The sequence below is a fragment of the Abrus precatorius genome, unplaced genomic scaffold (genome assembly GCF_003935025.1).
Source record: "Abrus precatorius isolate BTA unplaced genomic scaffold, Abrus_2018 Scaffold8, whole genome shotgun sequence".
Taxonomy (NCBI): Eukaryota; Viridiplantae; Streptophyta; class Magnoliopsida; order Fabales; family Fabaceae; genus Abrus; species Abrus precatorius.
This window is the reverse complement of record NW_020874428.1, coordinates 15,695,162-15,716,022: the sequence shown is the minus strand read 5'-3', so window position 1 is coordinate 15,716,022 and position 20,861 is coordinate 15,695,162. Positions and strand designations below refer to the sequence as shown.

The window sequence follows — 20,861 nt, the reverse complement described above, 5'->3', positions numbered from 1 at the left end:
AAAACAAGTTACCACTCCAAACTTAGTTTTAAAATTCATCTTTGATTAAACTCAAATTGCCTCTTTCCAATTTGGATAGGTCTCACAGTTTTTTGGTAAGGCTTATATTAGTGCTTTATCAAAGAAAAGGTTAAAGGCTCATAAGGGTGAACTAGGATTCTCAACATTTAGGGAGGTCCATCTAGGCAAGCTAAGCATAATTAAAGAAGGCCTCCATCACACTATGAGATCTGAAATTTACAAATTCAACCAAGAAACAAAGCAAGTTCTAGAGGTGCAGTAAAATATGAGATCAATTATCACACCACAAAGAATACATGAGCCTCAAGTCTCACCAATGAATTTAAAATGAACAGGTCAATCATTCAAGCTCACAGTCCACTATTTTTTAGAAATATATGCACAAAATGGTAATACTACCTCATTTTGAAAATTACAAGTGTGATCGTATATAAGAATGGGAAAAATAACTTTAAAAAAATTCAAAATTCACAGAATTTTTAATCAAAATGCAGTTAATTTACAGAGTGCAGCTCAATATCTAGACTAATATTTTTGTGTTTTTCTAAAAAAAATTTAGTGTATGTGAAGCTAAACTCATGAACAAGAGGTACAGAATTCACCCCCTTTCATGACAGCTTGTGCAAGTGTCAAAATCCATGTTTTTAGGTATTGTGTGATAGTGACAAAATCTGCACAAAACACCAAAAATTTTAAAACTAAATGAAATTGTACTTTATTACAAATGAAAAGTATTAAAATTGTTCTGAATAACTAACAATTACTAGCTAAAATTACAGAAAATAAAATTCCTAAATGTTAAAAATTACATAAACTGAATTTTAAAGAAGAACAACAAAATTAAAAATCCTAATCTAATCTTCTGCATCCTCTTCATCTGCACTATCCTCTTCTTTTTCTTCTTATTCTTCTTCCTTTTCACTTTCATCACTTGTATCCGAATTAACTCTTGGAGGAGTATTAAAGTAAGGGTTAAATAGAGAAAGGTTGTTGAATGTAGTATGTCTCACACATTGTGCATTTTTCACCTTTGATTCATAGAGCTGCTCCTTGGACATGCCCAAATTCTTACCAATATTCATCATGATGTTTTCCAAGAGCAGAACTCCAGCCTTATTGCTTTCATGTAAAACATTCTACCTCTCAGCCAAAGAGTCCTGTCTATCCAAAATTTTCTACAACTGTGTCTTAAGTTTAAAAGGAGAATCCTTCTTAAATTTTGTGGGTACTGGTGAGGCAGCAGTGACTGGGGTATTAGCATAGATTTCCTTGATCATAGCTGCTGTAATAGGAGCAGTAGCCTTTATTTTCTCATAGAATTCACCAAGATTTACACCTTCATCTTCACAAAGTAAAGTAATTAATCTTGTGAAAGCTAGAGAATCTTTCTTTGATTTCAGAATTGCCTTGATGCTGTTGTTAATTACTTCTCCCACATTGATGTAGAAGTCACTAACTATTGCAAAGATAAGTTCAGCTCTCTTCACAACAAGTGTAGAACTGTGCATCACTGGCATGAATGAACTAAGTATGAAAATACTCCATATTTTGGCAAAGGGCAGCAAATTCTTAGTCATAATATTCTTTGGTGTCAATATATTCTTAGCTTCATCCCTTGCATTCATTTTCCATGTAGTTCCAGGTCTACCAATTATGTGAAGGATTTCAGTGTAATCCTTATCCATGTTTCTCCCAAATTCTGAGAAGTCTTGTTGTCCTTCTTCCTTTTCCACAGCACTTTTCAGAACTTTGTTGATATTTTCAGCAGAGAAATTCACTGCAGTTCCTCTAACAGCAGTGTGATTGTAAGGTAGATGTTCTCCTTTGGTTCTCAAAGCATTGACATAAAATTCTTGAGTTATTTCTTTGGAACCTTTTCCTACAATAGAGGTGAAAATCTCTCATCCTCTTTTCTGAATTTGTTCAGAGAACTCAGGATGTTCTCCCTCTTTTAACTCAAAATTTTGATCATGCACAATCTTCCTTCTTAAAATGTTGGCTTTGAAATAATTTTTATGTGCAATGGTTCTAAATCTTGGATCATGGTCAGGAATAGTTCTTGAAGAGGACCAGCTGAATATCTTCCTCTTTTGGTCCTTGGAGTTCCCCTTAGTGTACTTGCCATGTTCTTTGCTTTAATTTCATATTGGAGTCAACAATCTTACATAAATTGCCCCCAATTTCAAGTTCCCAAATTTCCCCAAATTCATGCTTTGAAGAACCCTAATCATAAATTTCAAAATTAGAGAAAGAATTACCTGGAATTGAAGTGTAGAAATGATGTAATCCTATTCGCAGATGATGGAGAAGTAGATAATCAACAAAAACGTGATCAACAGTGAATAGGAAAACAAAGATTAAAAATGAGGGTTTTGAGATTTTAGGGTTTGAAACAGTGTGTTGTTACTCTGAGGGTTTTAAATAGACACGCAGAGCAAGTAATCACTTTAATTAAGGAAAGTAAGCACTCTTAAAGATTTTAATGAAATATAAAATATGGGTACTTACTCTAATCAGTCAGGGTGATTACTTAAAATGCAATGTGCAATTCATGTGACTACTTCAAGTGACTGAAGTTAAAACCTACAAATTCTCACCTATACGCGTGTTCACTGTAAATGACCAGAGTGATAATGCAAAAATTGTACTCAGGTGCGCGTGTTCACTGTAAATGACTAGAGTGATAACGCGCAAGGTATATGTGTGCGCATTAACACTCTATGTGATGAGAGTGTCCACCGCAATGCCTCTGTATAGATCCTTTGAAAATCCTTTGCACGTGTTCATTGTGAATGATGAGAGTGTCAATGCGCAGTTGCTCGTTTTAACTTTTGCTCCCAAGAGTGATAACGCCCAGTGCAAATCATTTGTGTGTTAACACTCTCATCACCTAAAGTGTTAATGCGCAAATCTTCAACTTAAAATCTAAGAGTAATGGCCTCTACGTACACACTTTATGCACTTAGAGTGTCAACCTGAACAATCAAATTCAGAATATAGCCTCTGCATTACAACTCTTCTACCTCACAGTGACTACTCATTTGCTGATCATCCTTAAAAACATGATTTCATCACTTTATTCTTACTTAACCAAACCCTGCAATCATTAAAATCTAAATTGTAATTCATTATTACTTATGAAAATTCAGAATTAATCACTACATTCAAACTAACAATTCAGAAAATGCAGAATTCTAGAATTCAAAAAATAACTAAAAAGTAAAAATTTCTAACTAATTTCTAACAAGAGTAAAAGGTTAGAAAATGTGAGTTGCCTCTCACAACCACTCTTTTAACGTCACTAGCTTGATGCCTTATGTTTCTCAATCAAGAGAAACCAATTTAACACAAGAAATATTCTTTGTGAATGTCTCTCCATTATAAACTTTCAACCTTTGGCCATTGACCTTGAACTCTCCCCCTGTCTTTTGATCCTCAATTAAAATTGCTCCAAAATTGACTTGCGCTTTCTATTAAACAACAAAACATGTTATCCAGGGTTAAACTCTCTTTTCAGAATGAACTGATCATGGATTCTCTTAGTTCTTTCCTTATATAATTTGGCATTTTCATAGGCTTGCTACTTGAATTCTTCCAACTCATGTAGCTGTAAAATCCTTTTCTCTCCAGCATTAATTGAGTCAAAGTTCAGTCATTTAGTGGCCCAATAAGCTTTATGTTCCAACTCCAAAGGTAAATGACATGCCTTTCCAAAGACTAATTGATAAGGTGACATACCAATTGGAGTCTTAAAGGTAGTTCTATATGCCCACAAGGAGTCATCTAACTTCTTTGACCAATCCTTCCTTGAATTATTCATTACTTTTTTCAAAATTTGTTTAATTTCTCTGTTTAACACTTCAACCTATCCACTTATTTGTGGATGATAAGGAGTAGTGATAAATCCACATTTTACTATATTTTTAGCCTAGTTTTTGTTAGTAAATAAGGAGTTAAATAGTAAATAAACTTGAAAATATCATAAAAATTGCATTAATATTCATAATTGTATAAATAGTTTATAATCTTATATTTTTGGTCCAATTCTAAACAATTTGACTTAAAATGACTTAATCCTTGTGCAGAAGCTTGAGATGAGAATTTGAGTTGAAGATTGAAGTGAAGAAAGTAGAGGAATTGAGCTTTAAAGATGAAGAATCAAGTGTTATGTGTAGGACGTAACCACTTTGAGTACATAGAGTTAACACTTTGAAGAAGAAAATCCATGAAGACCAAGAGAGTAGCTACTTCAAGTGTTCTGAGTAGCTACGCAAAGCGCGTGGACACTCCAGGTGCTGAGAGTAGCTATGCAAAGCTACGTGTGGACACTCCAGGTGCTAAGAGTAGCTACGCAAAGCTGCGCGTAGACACTCTAAGTGTTGAGAATGTCTACGTAAAAGTAACAAAATTTTAAATATCACTTCTAAGTGTCAACTTTGGAAGATTTGAGTTCCTAATTCAGTTATAGAAGCTTCTAGAAGACCTTTCATGCTATAATCCTCAGAGATTAAAGTGTGGAAGTGGAAAAGGAGGAAAAAATATTATAAATAGAGGTTAAGAGTTCAGAATTGGAAGTCTTTTGCCATTTTTGTTTTGTTTTCTTTTCATTTCTACACCTTAGAAGAGTTAGAGAGGGAGATTAGGGGTGACTTCCAAGCTCTGGACCTTGAGGAATCAGGCTAGGAATTGGATTTATGAAAAATATTTACAGCTCCTCTTCTCCTACTCTTTCTTTCTTTTTTTCTTTTAGGAACATGTTCTGATTTCTTTTTGTTATGGATTGATGGATCCGATTTTGATATTGTAAATTGATTGTGGATCTGGATTTTAAGATCTTAATTGTATTGAACATTTAATTCTATTCTTAATGCAATTGTGAACTAAACCTTCGTTCAAATGAACTTAGAGGAATCTTCATCAATGGAAATTGAGTTTATTTCTCATATCTGAATTAAATGTCAAGGTTATGGATATCTTAGGGATAAGAATTCGTGATTTTGTGTTCTCTTAATTTTTAATGACTAAGGCAATGTTTGATTGAATTACACCTAAGAAATTAGGGTAGTTTAGTTAGATATTAGGATCAATGAGGCAAGGAATTATCCTTTGATTAATCTAGTGAAATTGATCATCAATCAATTAAGGAACTTAGAGTTCAGATCTACTTCAGTTTGGCAATTGATAAATAGGTGAAATCAATCCTAACTTCATTTACATATCATTTCATTTCTAAATTTGTACCTTTATTTTGTTGTATTTTTCAGATTTATGCACTTTATTGTTTTTGTTTGTTAAATGATTCAAAACACTCCAAATTCGTTTGGCTCAACTAGTTATTGATTTGTGAAGTGGTAATTGGTAGAACTAATCCTTGAGGACGATACTTGGGACTCATTGATTTTCAAATTTTATTACTTGCTACAACTACCTAGTACACTTGCTAGTTAGTTCTTCAATTGTGTGACAAGTAGTAACTTTGTGTTTCACACCATACTTTGTTAATACTGATTCAAGATGCTTGTTGCCGAAATGAGCACCTCCACCATTTATTAAAAATCTGGGCACTCCAAATCTTACAAACATGTTCCTTCTTATAAAAGAAATTACCACCTTAGCTTCATTTGTCCTTGTTGGAATGGCTTCCACCCACTTAGAGACATAATCAACTACCACAAGAATATATTCATGAGAGAAAGACGTGAGAAAAGGTCTCATGAAGTCAATTCCCTATACATCAAATAATTTCACTTCCAAAATGGTTGTTAATGGCAGCTCATGTTTTCTAAAGATGTTGCCTGCCCTTTGACACTTATCACAGCTCTCAATGTAATTCTTGGCATCTTTAAAGAGTGTAGGCCAAAAAAATCCTGCTTGCAAGACTTTTGCAGTAGTTCATGAACTCCCATGGTGGCCTCTATATTCTGAATTATGACAATGCCACAATATCTCAACTTGTTCACTTTGTGGGATACATCTTCTAAGCAGAATTTTGAACAGATAAGGGTCTTCCCACACATAAAATTTGTTCTCATGAAGGAATTTCCTCTTTGTTGCCAAGTAAATCTCTTTCGAATGAGTTGAGTGGCCTTAAAGTTTGCAATATCAGCAAACCAAGGCAGATCTTCCACAACAAGCAATCTTTCATCTGAAAATTCTTCATTAATGTCTAAAGAATTAGAGGTTAAACTGTCCAATGGAAGTCTAGACAAATGATCAGCTACCCCATTTTTCTTTCCCATTTTATCTCTAATTTCCAATTCAAACTCCTACAGCAGTAAAATCCATCTCAATAATCTTGGCTTAGCATCTTGTTTAGACAACAAATATTTAAGTGTAGAATGATCAATATTGAGTATTACTTTTGATCCTATCAAATATCATCTAAATTTATCAAAAGCAAACAAAATAGCAAAGAGTTCCTTCTCAGTAGTTGTGTAATTTACTTGTGCAAAATTCAATTTACTGGAATAATAAATGACATGCAATTTTCTATCCTTTTTCTATCCTAGAACAGCACCTACTGCACTATCACTTACATCAAACATTAATTCAAAAGGTAAATTCCAATCAGGTTTTGCAAGAATAGGTGCAGAGATAAGCTTCTCTTTCAAAACAGAAAACGCATGCAAACAAGAATCATCAAATACAAAGTCAGCATCCTTAGCAAGTAAATCACTAAAAGGTTTTACAATTTTTGAAAAATCTTTAATAAACCTCCTATAAAAGCCTGCATGACCTAAGAAACTCCTAACTCCTTTAATATTAATTGGTGGAGGCAGTTTACTAATAACTTCAATTTTGGCCTGATCCACCTCCATCCCTTTTTTCAGAAATTCTATGGCCAAGGACAATTCCCTCTTGGACCATGAAATGACACTTCTCCCAATTTAAAACCAGGTTGGTGTCTTGACATCTTTGTAAAACAATGGACAGATTAGCTAGACAATCATCAAAATAATTACCAAAAATAGAGAAATCATTCATAAACACTTCAATAATTTTTTCTACTAAATTAGAAAAATGGACAGCATACATCTTTTAAAGGTAGCGGGAGTATTGCACAATCCAAATAGCATTCTTCTATATGCAAAAACTCCAAATGGACATGTAAATGCAGTATTCTCTTGATCCATAGGGTCCACCGCTATTTTCTTGTAGCCAGAATATCTATCAAGAAAACAATAAAATGCATGTCCAGCTAGCCTTTCCAACATTTGATCAGCAAATGGCAATGGAAAGTGATCCTTTCTAGTTGCATCATTTAATTTTCTATAATCAATACACGTGTACCAGCCCGTGACAGTTCTAGTAGGTATTAATTTATTTTTCTCATTAGGCACAACTGTTATCCCTCCTTTTTTAGGGACAACTTGGACTGGACTAACCCATTGGTTGTCCGAAATTGGGTAGATAATCCCTGCATCCAGCAACTTCATCACTTCTTTTCTTATTACATCTTTCATAGCTGGATTTAATCTTCTTTGTGGCTAAACTACTGGTTTGTAGTTGTCTTCAAATAGAATTCTATGCTTGCAAAAAGATGGATTAATCCCCTTTAAATCTGAAATATGCCAGCCAATTGCTGACTTGTGTGCTATTAGAATTCTCAACAATTTCTCTTCTTCCTTTCCCTTGAGATCATTATTAATAATTACCAGATTTTCATGTTCTTGGCCTAAGAAAGAGTATCTCAAGTGGGAAGGTAGTTGTTTCAGCTCAAGTTTCTCAACCTTTTCTTCCTTTATTTCCATTTTCAGTTCTTCCCTTACTGAATTTTCTGAAGAAGAAATAATTGGCAAGGTGTCAAGTTGTTGGACATATTTTCTCAAGTGCTCTTTTGTTTTTACAACAGCAGAATAATTCCCTATAACTATTGTTTCCTTTAACAATGAAATCTCATCAACATTATCAATAAAATGAGGGAAAGTAATAGAATCTAAGATATCAACCCTTATGCAAGTAATATAATCATTAGGATGTTTGAGTGCCTCAATTACATTGAAAATAACTTTCTCATCATGCACTCTCAACATAAGTTCTCCCTTTTGAACACCAATTAAAGCTCTCCCTATAGCTAGGAATGGTCTGCCCAAAATTAAAGGAATGTCGGCATCTACTTCCATGTCCAATATTACAAAATCTGCAAGGAAAATAAATTTGTCAATCTTAACTAGCAAATCCTCTACAATACCATAAGGATATGTGTAAGATTTGTTCGTGAGTTGCAAAGTTATGCTAGTAGGCTTGACTTCCTCTATTCCAAGTCTCTTCATGATAGCAAGATGCATAAGATTAATGCTGGCCCCAAGATCACATAGAGCTTTCCCCATAGTACAATTTCCAATGGCACATGGAATGCTAAAAGAACCTGGATCCTTTAATTTTTGAGAGAGCTTCCTTTGTAAAATAGCACTGTATTCTTCAGTCAAAGGGACTGTTTTATCATTCTCAAGCTTCCTCTTCTTAGATAACAGCTCCTTCATAAATTTTGCATAGGAAGGCATTTACTCAAGTGCTTCAGCAAAAGGAATATTTATTTGAAGTTTCTTGAAGACATCCAGAAAACTCTCAAACTGTTTTTCTTGATTTGGATTGGGCACTCTTTGAGAATAAGGGAGTCTCCTGTATTTTTCTTCATCAATGGGCTGATTTGCTTCTTCAAGTATTTGTCGCTTTATCTTTCTCACAACCCTTAGAGACTCTTCTTTTTCTGAATTTTCTATTTTTAGCAAAGTGAAATTTTCTTCATCTAAATCATATTTAAACTTCTCCTTTGCAACAGAATTATTCAACCTCATTTTAGCTGGTTTGGGACTTCCCACAATAGCTCCACTCCTAGTCATCATAGCTTGATATTGTTCTTTTGGGTTGACAACTGTATTGCTAGGAAATATTCCCTCATCTCTACTGGAGAGTTGTTCAGCCAACTATCTGATTTGAGTTTTAAGCTTTTTTATAGAAGATTTTTTTATTCTTGAAGCTTGTTTGGGTCACTTTCATAAATTGCAGCATGGTTTCCTCCATTTCATTCAACCTTTCAGTCATAGGTTTGGAAAAAATTTTATTTCCTTGAGGTTGAATGGCTGGATTCCTTTGAAAATAAGATTGTTGTGTTGCTGGACCTGCATTCAAAAAAGGCATACCAGAGTTAGAATTCTTGGCAACAGAATATTGAGTATTCCAATTAGAGTATTTGTGATTTCTGCTATTAGGATACTGAAAACTAGGTGGGAATGAAGGTTGTTGTCAATGAAAATTTTCCATGTAATTAACTTGCTCTTGTGGTTCAATTGTAGATGCATCACATGCACCATTGGTTCCTCCACAAAAATCACAAGTAAGTTGAATGTTCTAGATTGGAGCAGCTTGTAAGTTGCTTATTTGTTGAGTTAGTGTAGGAATTTGATCTGAAAACAATTGGCTTTACAGCTAGTTCTGTGCAAGGAAAGTCTCAAGAATTTTGGCTTCATATCCTCCACTCCTTGTAGGGTGTCTAGAATTAGAATTTTGGTACATAGATAAAGCCATCATCTCTATAATTCGCTGAGCTTCCTCTAATGATTTAGTATTCAATGATCTTCCCACAACTGCGTCAATCATAGTTCTAGTGACTGTACTCAATCCATTATAGAAAGTTTCCAATTACACCCATTTCGGTATGCAATGGTGTAGACACTTTCTCAACAACTCTTTATATCTCTCCCAAGCTTCATACAAAGATTCTTCTTCTTGCTGCACAAATGATGTGATCTCACCTCTTAATTTGGTACCTTTGGAAGGTGGAAAATACTTGGTAAGGAACTTATTAGCAAGGTCTGCCCAAGTGGTTATGCTTCCTTGTGGTTGAGCTTGTAGCCAACATTTAGCTTTATCTCTTAATGAAAATGGAAACAATCTCAATCTAATTGAATCCTCGTTGACTACATTCATCCTTATTGTGTCACAAAGCTACAAAAAGTTAGAGCTATGTAAGTTAGGATCATTTGAAATTGAACCAGAAAATTGATCTTGCTGAACTAAATGAAGTAAAGCTGGTTTTATTTCAAAATGGTTGGCTTATATGGTAGGTCTGACTATAGAGGAGTTATATCCATGCATATTAGGTACTCATAATCTCCTAAAGTTCTCATCATGGTCTGTTCAGCCATTTTCTTCTCTTGAGGAGTTAGTGGTGTAGGAGAAGGAATTTGAAGTTTTTCCGATTTAGGAGTATAAGGTGCAGATTCCAATTCTTCCTCCTTGCTTACTGAATTTTATACTCCTAAATCCGGATCAAACACAAGAGCAGCCTTGTTTTTGTTTTTTCCACACATAAAACACAAGAAAACTAAGCACAGCAAAAAAACTTGAAATTGATCAAAATATAGAACAATATAATGTAAAACAAATACTAACAGAATATCCTACAAGAAAGTAAGAAAGAAAACTAACATGTAAACATTTAACTGAATACAAAATATAATGACAAAGAAATTATACAGAACTGGACAACAACAATATATATAAAAACTAGTAAAAAGGTAATACGAAATTCAATTACTAAAAACAAAATTTAGAAAGAAAACAGAAAACAAATAGCTCAATCTAATTGTCTCCTTGCTACTAATGATATTGAGAAATGAAGATCCCTGGCAACGACGTCAAAAACTTGGTACACGTAAATTGGATTCAAAATACAGCAGTATTCTTTACTTAAAATTCCTAACTATCAAGTATACTAGGTAGTTGTAGCAAGTAATAAAATTTGGAAATCAATATAAGTCCCAAGTATCGTCCACAAGGATCTTATTTTCAATTACCAATTCACAATTCAACAATTATTTGAGCCACATAGTTCATTTAGAAGATTTGTACACATGTAAAAGTAAGGAATAAAAACAATGAAAGGTAACAATTGTGCTGTAAAAACAGAATACGAAATTTGTATTAAAAATGCTATATGAAAAATAGTTAGGAATCACTTCACCAGATTTTTAATTGCAATGTAATAATGTTTTGAACTCTTAAGAATTCTAATTGATTGATAATCAATTTCACTTCTTTAATCAAAGGACAATTCCTTTGCCTCATTGATCCTAATATCTAATTAAACCTCCCTAATTCCTTAGGTGAAATTCAATCATATATTGCATTAAGTTCTGAAAATTATAGAATTATTAGATTATGATACTTATTCCTAAGATCTCAATAACCTAGGCACATGATTCAGATCTAAGAAATAAACCCAATTTCCATTGATGAAAACTCCTGTAAGTTCAATTGAATGAAGGATTAGTTCACAATTGCATTAAGAACAGAATCACATACTCAATTCAACTAAAATTTCAAAATTCAGATCCAAAACTACATCACAATGTCAAATCAAGATCCATAGATCCCTAACCAAAAAAGTTTAGAACAACATTACAATGGAAGAAGGAGAAATAGGAGAAGAAGAAGACAAGAAGTAGAAGAACATCTTCCAAGACCCAATCTTCACCCTAATTCCTCTAGCAATGAAGCTTGAAAGTCATTCCCAACCTCTCTCTCTCTAACTTCCCTTGGAAGTTAAAACAATTACAAAGTGAAAAATAACAAAAAAATGGACAAAAGTTACAAATCTGAACTTTCAACTTCTATTTATAGTGTTTTTCCCGCCTTTTTCACTTCCACACATTAATCTCTGAAGATTAAAACATGAAAGGTCTTCTAGAAGCTTCTATAATTGAATTCGAAACTCAAATCATCTAAAGTCGACACTTAGAAGTGATTTTCAAAATTCTGTTACTTTTGTGTGGACAATCTAAGTGGTCAGAGTGTTAACGCACAAGTGTTTTCTGAGCTTTTGTCTTATGCGTGTTCACTGTGAATGGTTAAAGTGTTAACGCGCATCTGCGTGTGGCTACTCTCAGCGGATAGGGTGTTGCGCAAGGTTACTGGGCAAATTAGCTTTGGGCGTAGCTACTTTAAATGCTTGGAGTGAACACGTGCAAAGGTCTATCATATTTTCTGCTGCTAGAATATTCACTTTCACAACCTAGAAATTACTACTTACTTGCTCTTCATGAATTTCTTTTTTAAAGTGTTAACTCTATGTGCTCAAAGTGGTTACGCCCAACACATAACACTCGATTCTTCATCTTTAAAGCTAAATTCCTCTACTTTCTTCACTTTAATCCTCAACTCAAATATCTTCAGCTCAAGCTTCTGCACAAGAAATAAATCTTTTCAAGTCAAATTGTTCAGAATTGGAATAAAATCTAAAATTCTCAACTATTTACACAATTATGAATATTGATGCAATTTTTATAGTTTTTCCAAGTTTATTTAACACTTTACTACTTATTTATTAACAAAAACTATACTAAAAATATAGTAAAATGTGGATTTATCAATAAACTCGTAAGGTCAACAAATTAAATTGACAAGAAAAAGAATCTAGAGAGAAAAACAATAGCACAACATCACACAACAGCAGGACAAAACAAGCTGCAGGTTGTAGAACAAATCTTCACAAGTCACAAATGAAAGTTTCACAGGTTGCAAATTGCACAGTCGTCAGATCAAACCACAGTCGTTGAAGCAAAGCAAAACAGGGTTTTCTAAAGTGGAATAAAATTGCAAAGCAGAGGAAGGAAGGAAGTTTTGAATAGATTTTAGGGTTTTGATAGGTATTAAGCAAATTGGATAAAAAAAAATGCAAGTCACAGGTCATTGGGGATTTAAAATTGGGTTTTCTCAGCATGCTGGAGTTGTTCGTGCTTACCAATTTTACGATGCAGCACGACAATCCCACCTAATCCTAGTTATTTGTGATTTTGAGAGCAAGCTAACACATGTGATTTACGAGCCAATACACAATTTTGACTACCATAGTTGTATGCGAATCAACTAATTTTGAAGAAGCTACTACAGAGAAGAAATGGTTAAGTGCAATGCAAGAGGAGTTGTCCATGATTGAAAGAAATTAAACTTGAGAGTTGATTTCAAGACCTTATGATAGAAATGTCATAGGGATGAAATGGTTGAGTAGAACAAAACTCAACCTTGATAGATCTATAAACAAGCATAAAGTAAGACTTGTTGTGAAAGGTTATTTTCAAATATTTTGACTTGAAATCAATTACTTTTCTTCTAGTTGCAAAAGTCAACACAATGAGATTGCTACTTTCTAGGGTAGATAAAAAAAGCTGCCAAGTGTACACATGGACATCAAGTCACCTTTCCTTAATGATTTTTTGTAGGAGGAGATTTATGTGAAGCAACTTGAAGGTTTGATCAAAAGCCAAAGAGATAAAGTCTAGTTGCTAAAAAAAACCCTATACGACTTAAAATAAGCCCCAGGAGTATAGAATGATAGAATTAATGACCATTTGCTACACTTAGACTTACAAAAGAGTCTATTCATAGCTACATGTCAGGAAGCAACCTAGATTGATTGAATAATTCAAGTAAGAAATAAAAGTTGTCTTTGATATGACTGATCTTGATCTTATAACTTATTTTCTAGGCAACTGAGATCAATCAAAAGAAGAACGATATTTTTATTTGTTAGAAAAATCTGCAAAGAGATTCTCAAAAAAAAATAAAAATAGCTTGATGAATGCAAAACTATATAGCTCTTATGCATCAAAAGGAAAAGTTCATTTAGAAAGATGGAGCTGATAAAGTAAGTGAATCACATTTTATAAGGTTAATTAGGTGTCTAACGTATTTACATCTCTAAAGCTTAATATCTTATTCTTATTAGCTTGTTTTTAAGATTAATGCATTGTGTTAGTGAGCTAGACTTAAAAACTTAAAAACAATAAAGAAAGTTGTGAAATACATCAAAGAAAACCATCAATTATACTGTCAAGTACTAAAAGGTACAAGACTTTAAATTATTTGACTTTTCTAACAACGGTTAGACAAATAGCTTAAATAATATGAGAATTGCTTTAGAATACTGTTTTAAGTATAAGTTCAAGTCTTTTCTCTTAATGCTCCAAGAAGCAAGAAATTGTAGCTCAATCAACAACAAAAAAATGCGTTTGTGGCTACCACAATATCTGTAAATCAAGCTATATGATCAAGAAAAATTTTGGCAAATTTTAGCTTAAAGCAAGATCGAAGCACAATTTTTTTTTTGTTGATAATTAAACTACAATTTAATTCGTATAATTTTGTGTTTCATGGAAAAACCAAGTACTTTAATGTCAAGTTATTTTATTTAAGAGAAGTCCAAGAAAATGGTGATACAACTTTAGTTCACTGTAAAATCGAAGAGCAAGTTGTTGATATGTTTACCAAGTCCTTTCCATTGAAGAAGTTTGAATTCATGAGAAAGAAGCAAAGTATGTTTTTTATTTTCAATTTACTCGCAGTTCCTAAAATCATGAACCTGATCTCTTGTTCTGTTATTTTTTCTCAAATGTATTTAAATTCAAGTCGATATTCAATAAAGGAGCACACATATTGCAGCCAATACTCTCTACTCCCTTACAACTTAATACTTTCTTTCCTTCTGTTATTTTTGTTTAACAGTGACCAAGACTAATCGCATCTATTGATTTAACAACGATCCAAGGATTTTACAGCCATGGATTTTTTATTATTAAACTAAACTATACCAAGAAAAATTAATCTCGCATCTTATTCAGAAAAAAAAATGTATAAACGAAGACAAAATTGAAAGGGTAAAAGGTTCACAAAGAAACTCACTAAGATGGTTAATTTAAATGCTAAAAAGATTCGAGATCCTACATACAACTTAGTGTGTGTCTATATACTCGGAGAAACAGCTGCATTCCTGCAAGGGCAAAACAATTAAATCAAAATATGAATGAGGAACTCTGAAAGATAAATGTGAGGGTTGGTTAAAAAGGCAATCCAAGGACAAAGGGAAGCTGAACTAATGATATATACATATTAACCTCATTCAAAGCTCATCTTTTACTTGTTCTTGTTGATCCGGTTTATCCCGGTTCTTTTCAATGAAATCTATGATATCTTCCTTCGTCCTATTTCCATCATACTGTGATATCTTTCCACTTGCTGACCTGAAGTACAGAGTTGGATATCCTCGTACATCAAAAGGTTCACTAGGGATATCGTTGACAGTTGCATCCTGGAAAGGAGGTGCATAAAAAAAAGTTGAGCAACGTTTAATTATATAAAAGCTTTATACGTAGTTACAGTCATTTTGTGTCTGTTAGTGTACAAATCCATTTCCATTATTCTCTCATCAAGCTGCTTACATAATAGTGCAAAGTGATTGTCTAAAATAAATATAAGCACGATCCTTAAAAAAAGATACATTTCTCACCAGTTTTGCAATAACAACATCAGGATTACTTTGATATGAAACAGCAACTTCCTCCAATATTGGAGCCAACTTTTTGCAATGACCACACCAAGGTGCATAAAACTCCAGCAAAACTGCAATGTAGTTATGTTAATAGTTTTATAAATTCATTCTCAATAGTTAACAAATGAGAAGTATGCAAGACGATAGTTGGAAAAATGAGTTGAAAAAAGATCATTACTCCTACCCATGAAATGTCTATGTGACAGCTTTCTTTTATAATAGTAGTCATTAGGATAGTAACAGTAATCCTTCGACTTATAATTTTAAATACAAAATATCATACAAGGACTACTTCAACAAACAAACCTTAATCCACTAAACAAGATCAATTCTATTGATCACACAATGCTATTGAACTTGATCAAAAATTAAATTCTCAAAAATATTTATCAACAGATCTCTTTAAATAACTTCTTCTAAGTTTCTTCGAAGTCTTTTTTTACCCTTTTTAACCGAATTAAAAGTCATGTCTAGTGGATTGTTTATTTTAAAGGAGCTTAGGGATTCTAATGGGAGGGAAGAGAAAAATAAAATCTTTCCAACCAAGCAGTATGTAACTCTGGAGAGGTATTCATTATTTGAAGGCTTAAATATATTTTTTGTCCTCAAATTTTAGTGAATTTTTTGTTTTTGTCCCTTCAAACAATTTTTTTTTATTTTAGTCCCTATTTTTATATAAATATTTTTTTAGTCCCTAATGCTTATGTGGTCAAATAAAAAACTAACACATGGCAATATCTCAATATGGACCAAATCACTATTAAGGACTAAAAACAAAAATTTATAAAAAGTAGGGACTAAACAAAAAAATTTATTTAAAGGAACTAAAACAAAAAACTTACTAAAATGTGAGGACTAAAAACATATTTAAGCCTATTTAAATAATTTTTATCAGTGCATAGTTCTCTTATATGTGCAAGAAATAAAATCTACCCCAACAATATGATATTGAATTAGATCGCAGCAAAAGCCGAATTCTGGCAGAAAATTGACGGAATAAAATCAAATTGAAGCAAAACAATTATACCATTTTTCCCTGAGTTGAAAACTACGTCCTGAAAATTGTCTGCAACCACCACTTTAACAGGTTCATTGTTAACTTCCGGAATAGGTTCAGACTTCTTAAATGGTTCAACATTTCCATCCTGAAATTATACAGAGAAATAGTTTGATTAGATAAAAAGAAACAAACTGAATAGCAAATAATAGAAAGAATACAGTTAAGTAAAACTAAAGATATTACTAAACCTCAAACTACTAAAATAAAGATACCAAATTAAAGCAAATAAAAGATACATGTTATTAATTGAAATAAGCATCAATGCATCACCTTGTATGCCTTCAACCAAGTTGCAATATGATCAGGTTCCAAATTAGTTTTCAAAAATTTTGACCCGTCATTATGTTGAACGATAATTAGAGGCACTTGGTCCACCTTAAGGCCAAAATACTGCCAGGACAAGCCAAAGTCATGATGTCAAACTTCAAAATTAAGCAAAGCATAACTATAGAGTCAAAGCGGAAGCTTTTTTTATGCAAACCTGGAATGCACCTTGACTGGCCTCAACGTCTCCCACTAGAAAGCTTATGCCCTCTTTTCTATATTGCTCGGCAGTTTCATGGTATTTTAATTTCAGAGAATCAGCCGTGTCAGCAGTGAAGTTGATGAACATCATTGCCTAACAATTTCAAAATCTGAATTTAGAAATTTGGAACATCAGAGAACTAAAGAACAAATTAAAATTATCTGGTCCTAAAGTAGTCAAAATAGAAATCTAAATAAATATATGATATATTGGCAATAAAATAATACCAACTGGAATATTGCATTAAAAAAATGAATTTGATTATGTTGTTAAGCAATATGTATATATGGGAAATAGAAGGGTGAAAGAAGGAAAAAAATGATATCAATGATATAAATTTTTAATATCTAAAGGCCAATGGGTCATCTCACATTCTCATGAAAGGCAGTGTAATAAAAACATATTAATAAATCCATCTATAGACGTATATATATTCCTAAAACAAACAAATAAAGCCACAAGTCAATAGAAGATTTTTAGAACAAAAAAATCTTATTAGAGAGGCTCAACTATAGAATTCATACCTAACCATTCATAGAGAAGCAATGGTAACAACAGGACTTATTCATATCTAAGATTTAATTAAAAATAGATCTTAATGACTCACTGGTGAGATGGCACAATAAACTAAGATCAATCCTTTGTTCAGAAGTGATGGCCTAACCCTACATACCTTACATCTGAAATTGATAATGAAATAAGTATTCGCCCACAATAATTTGAATTTTATTGAATTTATAACTTTTTGAAAATCCAATATGATAAAAAAAAAATAACTGGATATCAAATAGGAGTTAGGGGAACAAAAACAAAAGAAAATAATAAACAATATGGAGAAGAAATGTCATGAAAGCAAGCAAATTATGGAATACAGAAGGTAACCTACAGGGGGATGATATTAGTAGAAGGGTGAACTCAGTGACAAATATAAAACAGTGCTACAATAGTATGATTACAATGAATCCTCGAGCTTAACATTGAGCAAACAAACGTGTTAGATAGAATATTACCTTTACATGGGGATTGTTAAAGAATTTGATAACAAACGGGTGATTGCTTGGGTCATTGTTAAAGATAGTCACAATAGGGACACTGGATTCTTCAACAAATTTTTCTAAAGCTTCCACATGGAAATCCTACAACCATGAGGCAATTATACACAACCAAATGAGATTAAATATGTTCAAATCACATAAAAGAAATCCATCTGCAGAAATCAACACTTGCCTTGAAGTCAATAAAAAGCTCATCAAATGGCTTAAATAATCTAATTACGGGCCCAGTCACTGATGATTCTCCCCGAGGAAGGTGTTTGGCATCCAAAGTGTGACCAAAATCGTATTCAGAACGCAATGTCTCTGCCAATGCAGTAAAGTTCTCAAACTCTTCCCCAGAAAATTTTGGGAAAATCCCAACCTGATAATAATGAAAATATAATTATACCCCAAAACAATTCAAAAACAACATAAAAGTGTGATAGAAGATCACTTACAATAACAACTTTATTTTCACCAATAATAACACTAGCATCATCAACAGATTTAATTTCAGTTGTTGCAGGACCACTTTGCTTTTTCAAATAGTCAACAATACCATTTGTTTCACGTGGACCTTTGTATTCTTGCACGACCTTACCCCCATTTCTCAGAATCTTAATTGTTGGAAATCCCTGAACTTCAAATTCGTTTGCAAGTTCTCTGTTCTTTTCATCATTGGCATCAACTTTAGCTAAAAGAACTGGAGGATCATGGCTACTCAAGATAGAAGCAGCTTTCTCATACTACAGGAACAAAATATAATAGAAAATTCAGAATTCACATAACCTTACCAGATGAACTTAATGGAAATCCTAAAATAAAAACTGAAAAAAATACCTCAGGAGCAAGCTTCATACAGTGGCCGCACCTAGAAAGAGGGGAAAAAACGAATTATAAAGAGTTGAGAAAAATAATTGTTAAAACTACATTAACAATGAGCCAAGAATAATCAGCTGGATGACTATGATCATAATTTATTGTATTGCATAACTGAAACTATTTTCACTTTTCAGCATGCACAGGTCTAACCCCTCTCCTTTCAGCAAATAAAAGCAAATATGTAACCCAGTGTTAATAGCACAGCGCAGCACAAATGCTTGAATCTCAAAGAATTTCATTCCAGCATAAAGATCAAGAAATTAAACAATCTGAATAATCTTAGGCAGCATTAAATTAAACACATTTTTTGGTTTCTCAGAGTATCCCCACCAGTAAATGAGACTAAACGTCCAAGTTATAGCCAGGTTAGTCAACCCAACCATATTTACTATTTCAATACTCATGGATCCAAGATCCAACCAAAAATCACATGTTGATTTCACCAAGACTAACACATTAAAACTAACAATCTATGGCCTGTTTGGGTAAATGTATATACGGTTGTGAGAAGTAGAAATTTACAATTATGTCATTATTCTGTCAACAAGGGTATACAAACAGACACTTAATACCAGCTTGGTTTACAGTTAAAAATATTAATTCTCGTGCTCTCCGATGAAAAAACTCTCTTACTTTCCAATAAAATTGTATGGCTAAGAATATTTTTGGCACATGTCCTAATTACTTTCACAACAACAACCAAGCGTTATCCTATCCCACTATTACTTTCAACAATTGAAAATTAATTCTACTCAATTTTTTATTCAAACAGGCCCTTAAGCTCTTTTCAGTCATAAGCAAATCAAGCCATAAATAACCAACTGGAAAGTGCAGCAAATTTAGCAGCAAAAGCCACAACTTCACCACTTCATGCCAAACGCAAACCAAAAGATGAGTACATAAAACGATGAATCAATCCAAAACACTTCGCTCACCATAACACTATCAAAAAAAACTTTAACATGACACTTAAAAAAACCTATCTAAGTAGTGACTCTACAAAAATTAAAAATAAGAAAACAAATAGTAAGTTTAAAAAATTAAATTAAAAAATCATATCAACGTCATTTTTAATAAATATTATTTATTAATTTTTTTAACTAACGTACGAGCATTGGTTGGCAAAAGAAAAACGAAAAAAAATAATAAAACGCAGATGGAAGATACCAAGGAGCGTAGAACTCGACGACGATGAAATTGTAATTGCTAACGGTATCGGAGAAGTTGGAATGATCCAATGTGAGAACGAACTCTTTGGCTTCAGTCTCGTTTGCGGAGATCTGAGATGCGAAGAGAGAGAGAAGGGACACGAAGAAGAAGAACCAAATTGAATGCGCCATTGCTAAACACAACTCTGAAGCGCGCTCTCAATTAAACAGTGTTTGGGAGATGCCGTTGGGTGTTTAAATTGAATGAAATGTGAACGAGACGAGAGAGGAACATGACAAACGCATGTGACACAGATTGATGCAGATCAAATGTTTATAACTTTCGCACTTGCACCGGCTCCAATTCTACCTCTTTGTCTTTTTTGTTATTTTTTCTTCAAGCTCTTAATTAAATTATGATATGATAAACAAAAATTAAAAAATGTATTATTATATCTTTTATAAAAAAATTAAACTTTAAAGTTTTTAATTAATATTTTGGAAATACCGTAATAGCCACTTAAGGATTTGTCCTGGAATTTAAAGAAAAGAAAGAAAGGTTGAAGAAAAAAAAAGAAAATTAATGAAAAAAATTTTAAATTAAAAATTTAAAAATATGTGATTACGAAATTTTCTAAAATATTTTTATTTAAAATATTTCAAATAATATAACAATTAAATAAATTGTTTTCCTTCCATTTCTCCTATAAAAATTAACTCACAAACATAATTCAAAGAATTTAGTTATTTAGTTCAAATCATTTCATCTTATCATCTTATCATTTTTCTAGAATAAATTTTTTTCAGTATTTTGCGTTATCATTTAAGCGGTTTGATTTTAAATTATAAGTTTTCTTCTTTT

The 20,861-nt window shown here is 32.7% G+C and overlaps 2 protein-coding genes and 1 non-coding gene across 4 annotated transcripts; 1 reads left to right on the top strand and 2 right to left on the bottom strand.

The window, feature by feature from the left end:
- Window positions 1-7,508: 7,508 nt before the first annotated feature.
- On the bottom strand, window positions 7,509-8,525 carry LOC113874302. The gene has a single exon (XM_027512537.1). The coding sequence runs from the start codon at window positions 8,523-8,525 to the stop codon at window positions 7,509-7,511; it is 1,017 nt and encodes a 338-aa protein (XP_027368338.1).
- Window positions 8,526-9,679: 1,154 nt separating this feature from the next.
- LOC113848723 lies at window positions 9,680-9,786 on the top strand. Its single transcript, XR_003501983.1, has one exon. It is a non-coding gene; the product is annotated as a small nucleolar RNA R71 (small nucleolar RNA).
- Window positions 9,787-14,632: 4,846 nt separating this feature from the next.
- Window positions 14,633-20,326, bottom strand: LOC113847196 (protein disulfide-isomerase-like). Of its 2 annotated transcripts, none has more exons than XM_027476143.1 (11): window positions 20,019-20,326; window positions 18,810-18,840; window positions 18,428-18,715; window positions 18,163-18,351; window positions 17,946-18,071; window positions 16,891-17,028; window positions 16,680-16,799; window positions 16,377-16,494; window positions 15,308-15,420; window positions 14,916-15,109; window positions 14,633-14,791 (listed from the first exon to the last, which is right to left on the bottom strand). In XM_027476143.1, the coding sequence occupies exons 1-10, from the start codon at window positions 20,189-20,191 to the stop codon at window positions 14,921-14,923; spliced, it is 1,485 nt and encodes a 494-aa protein (XP_027331944.1). In that variant the 5' UTR covers window positions 20,192-20,326; the 3' UTR covers window positions 14,633-14,791; window positions 14,916-14,920. The 2 variants fall into 2 exon arrangements, with proteins under 2 accessions (XP_027331944.1, XP_027331945.1); XM_027476144.1 differs by lacking the exon at window positions 20,019-20,326 and adding an exon at window positions 19,182-19,300.
- Window positions 20,327-20,861: the final 535 nt, after the last annotated feature.

Excerpts from the sequence above, each read along its gene's own strand:
- LOC113847196 (XM_027476143.1), bottom strand. The coding sequence starts at position 20,191 with ATGGCGCATTCAATTTGGTTCTTCTTCTTCGTGTCCCTTCTCTCTCTC. Across the intron at positions 16,800-16,890 it reads CCAGTCAAGGTGCATTCCAG|TATTTTGGCCTTAAGGTGGA; the intron begins GTTTGCATAAAA and ends TTGTCCTGGCAG. Across the intron at positions 16,495-16,679 it reads CTTGGTTGAAGGCATACAAG|GATGGAAATGTTGAACCATT; the intron begins GTGATGCATTGA and ends GTATAATTTCAG.
- LOC113874302 (XM_027512537.1), bottom strand. The coding sequence starts at position 8,525 with ATGCCTTCCTATGCAAAATTTATGAAGGAGCTGTTATCTAAGAAGAGG.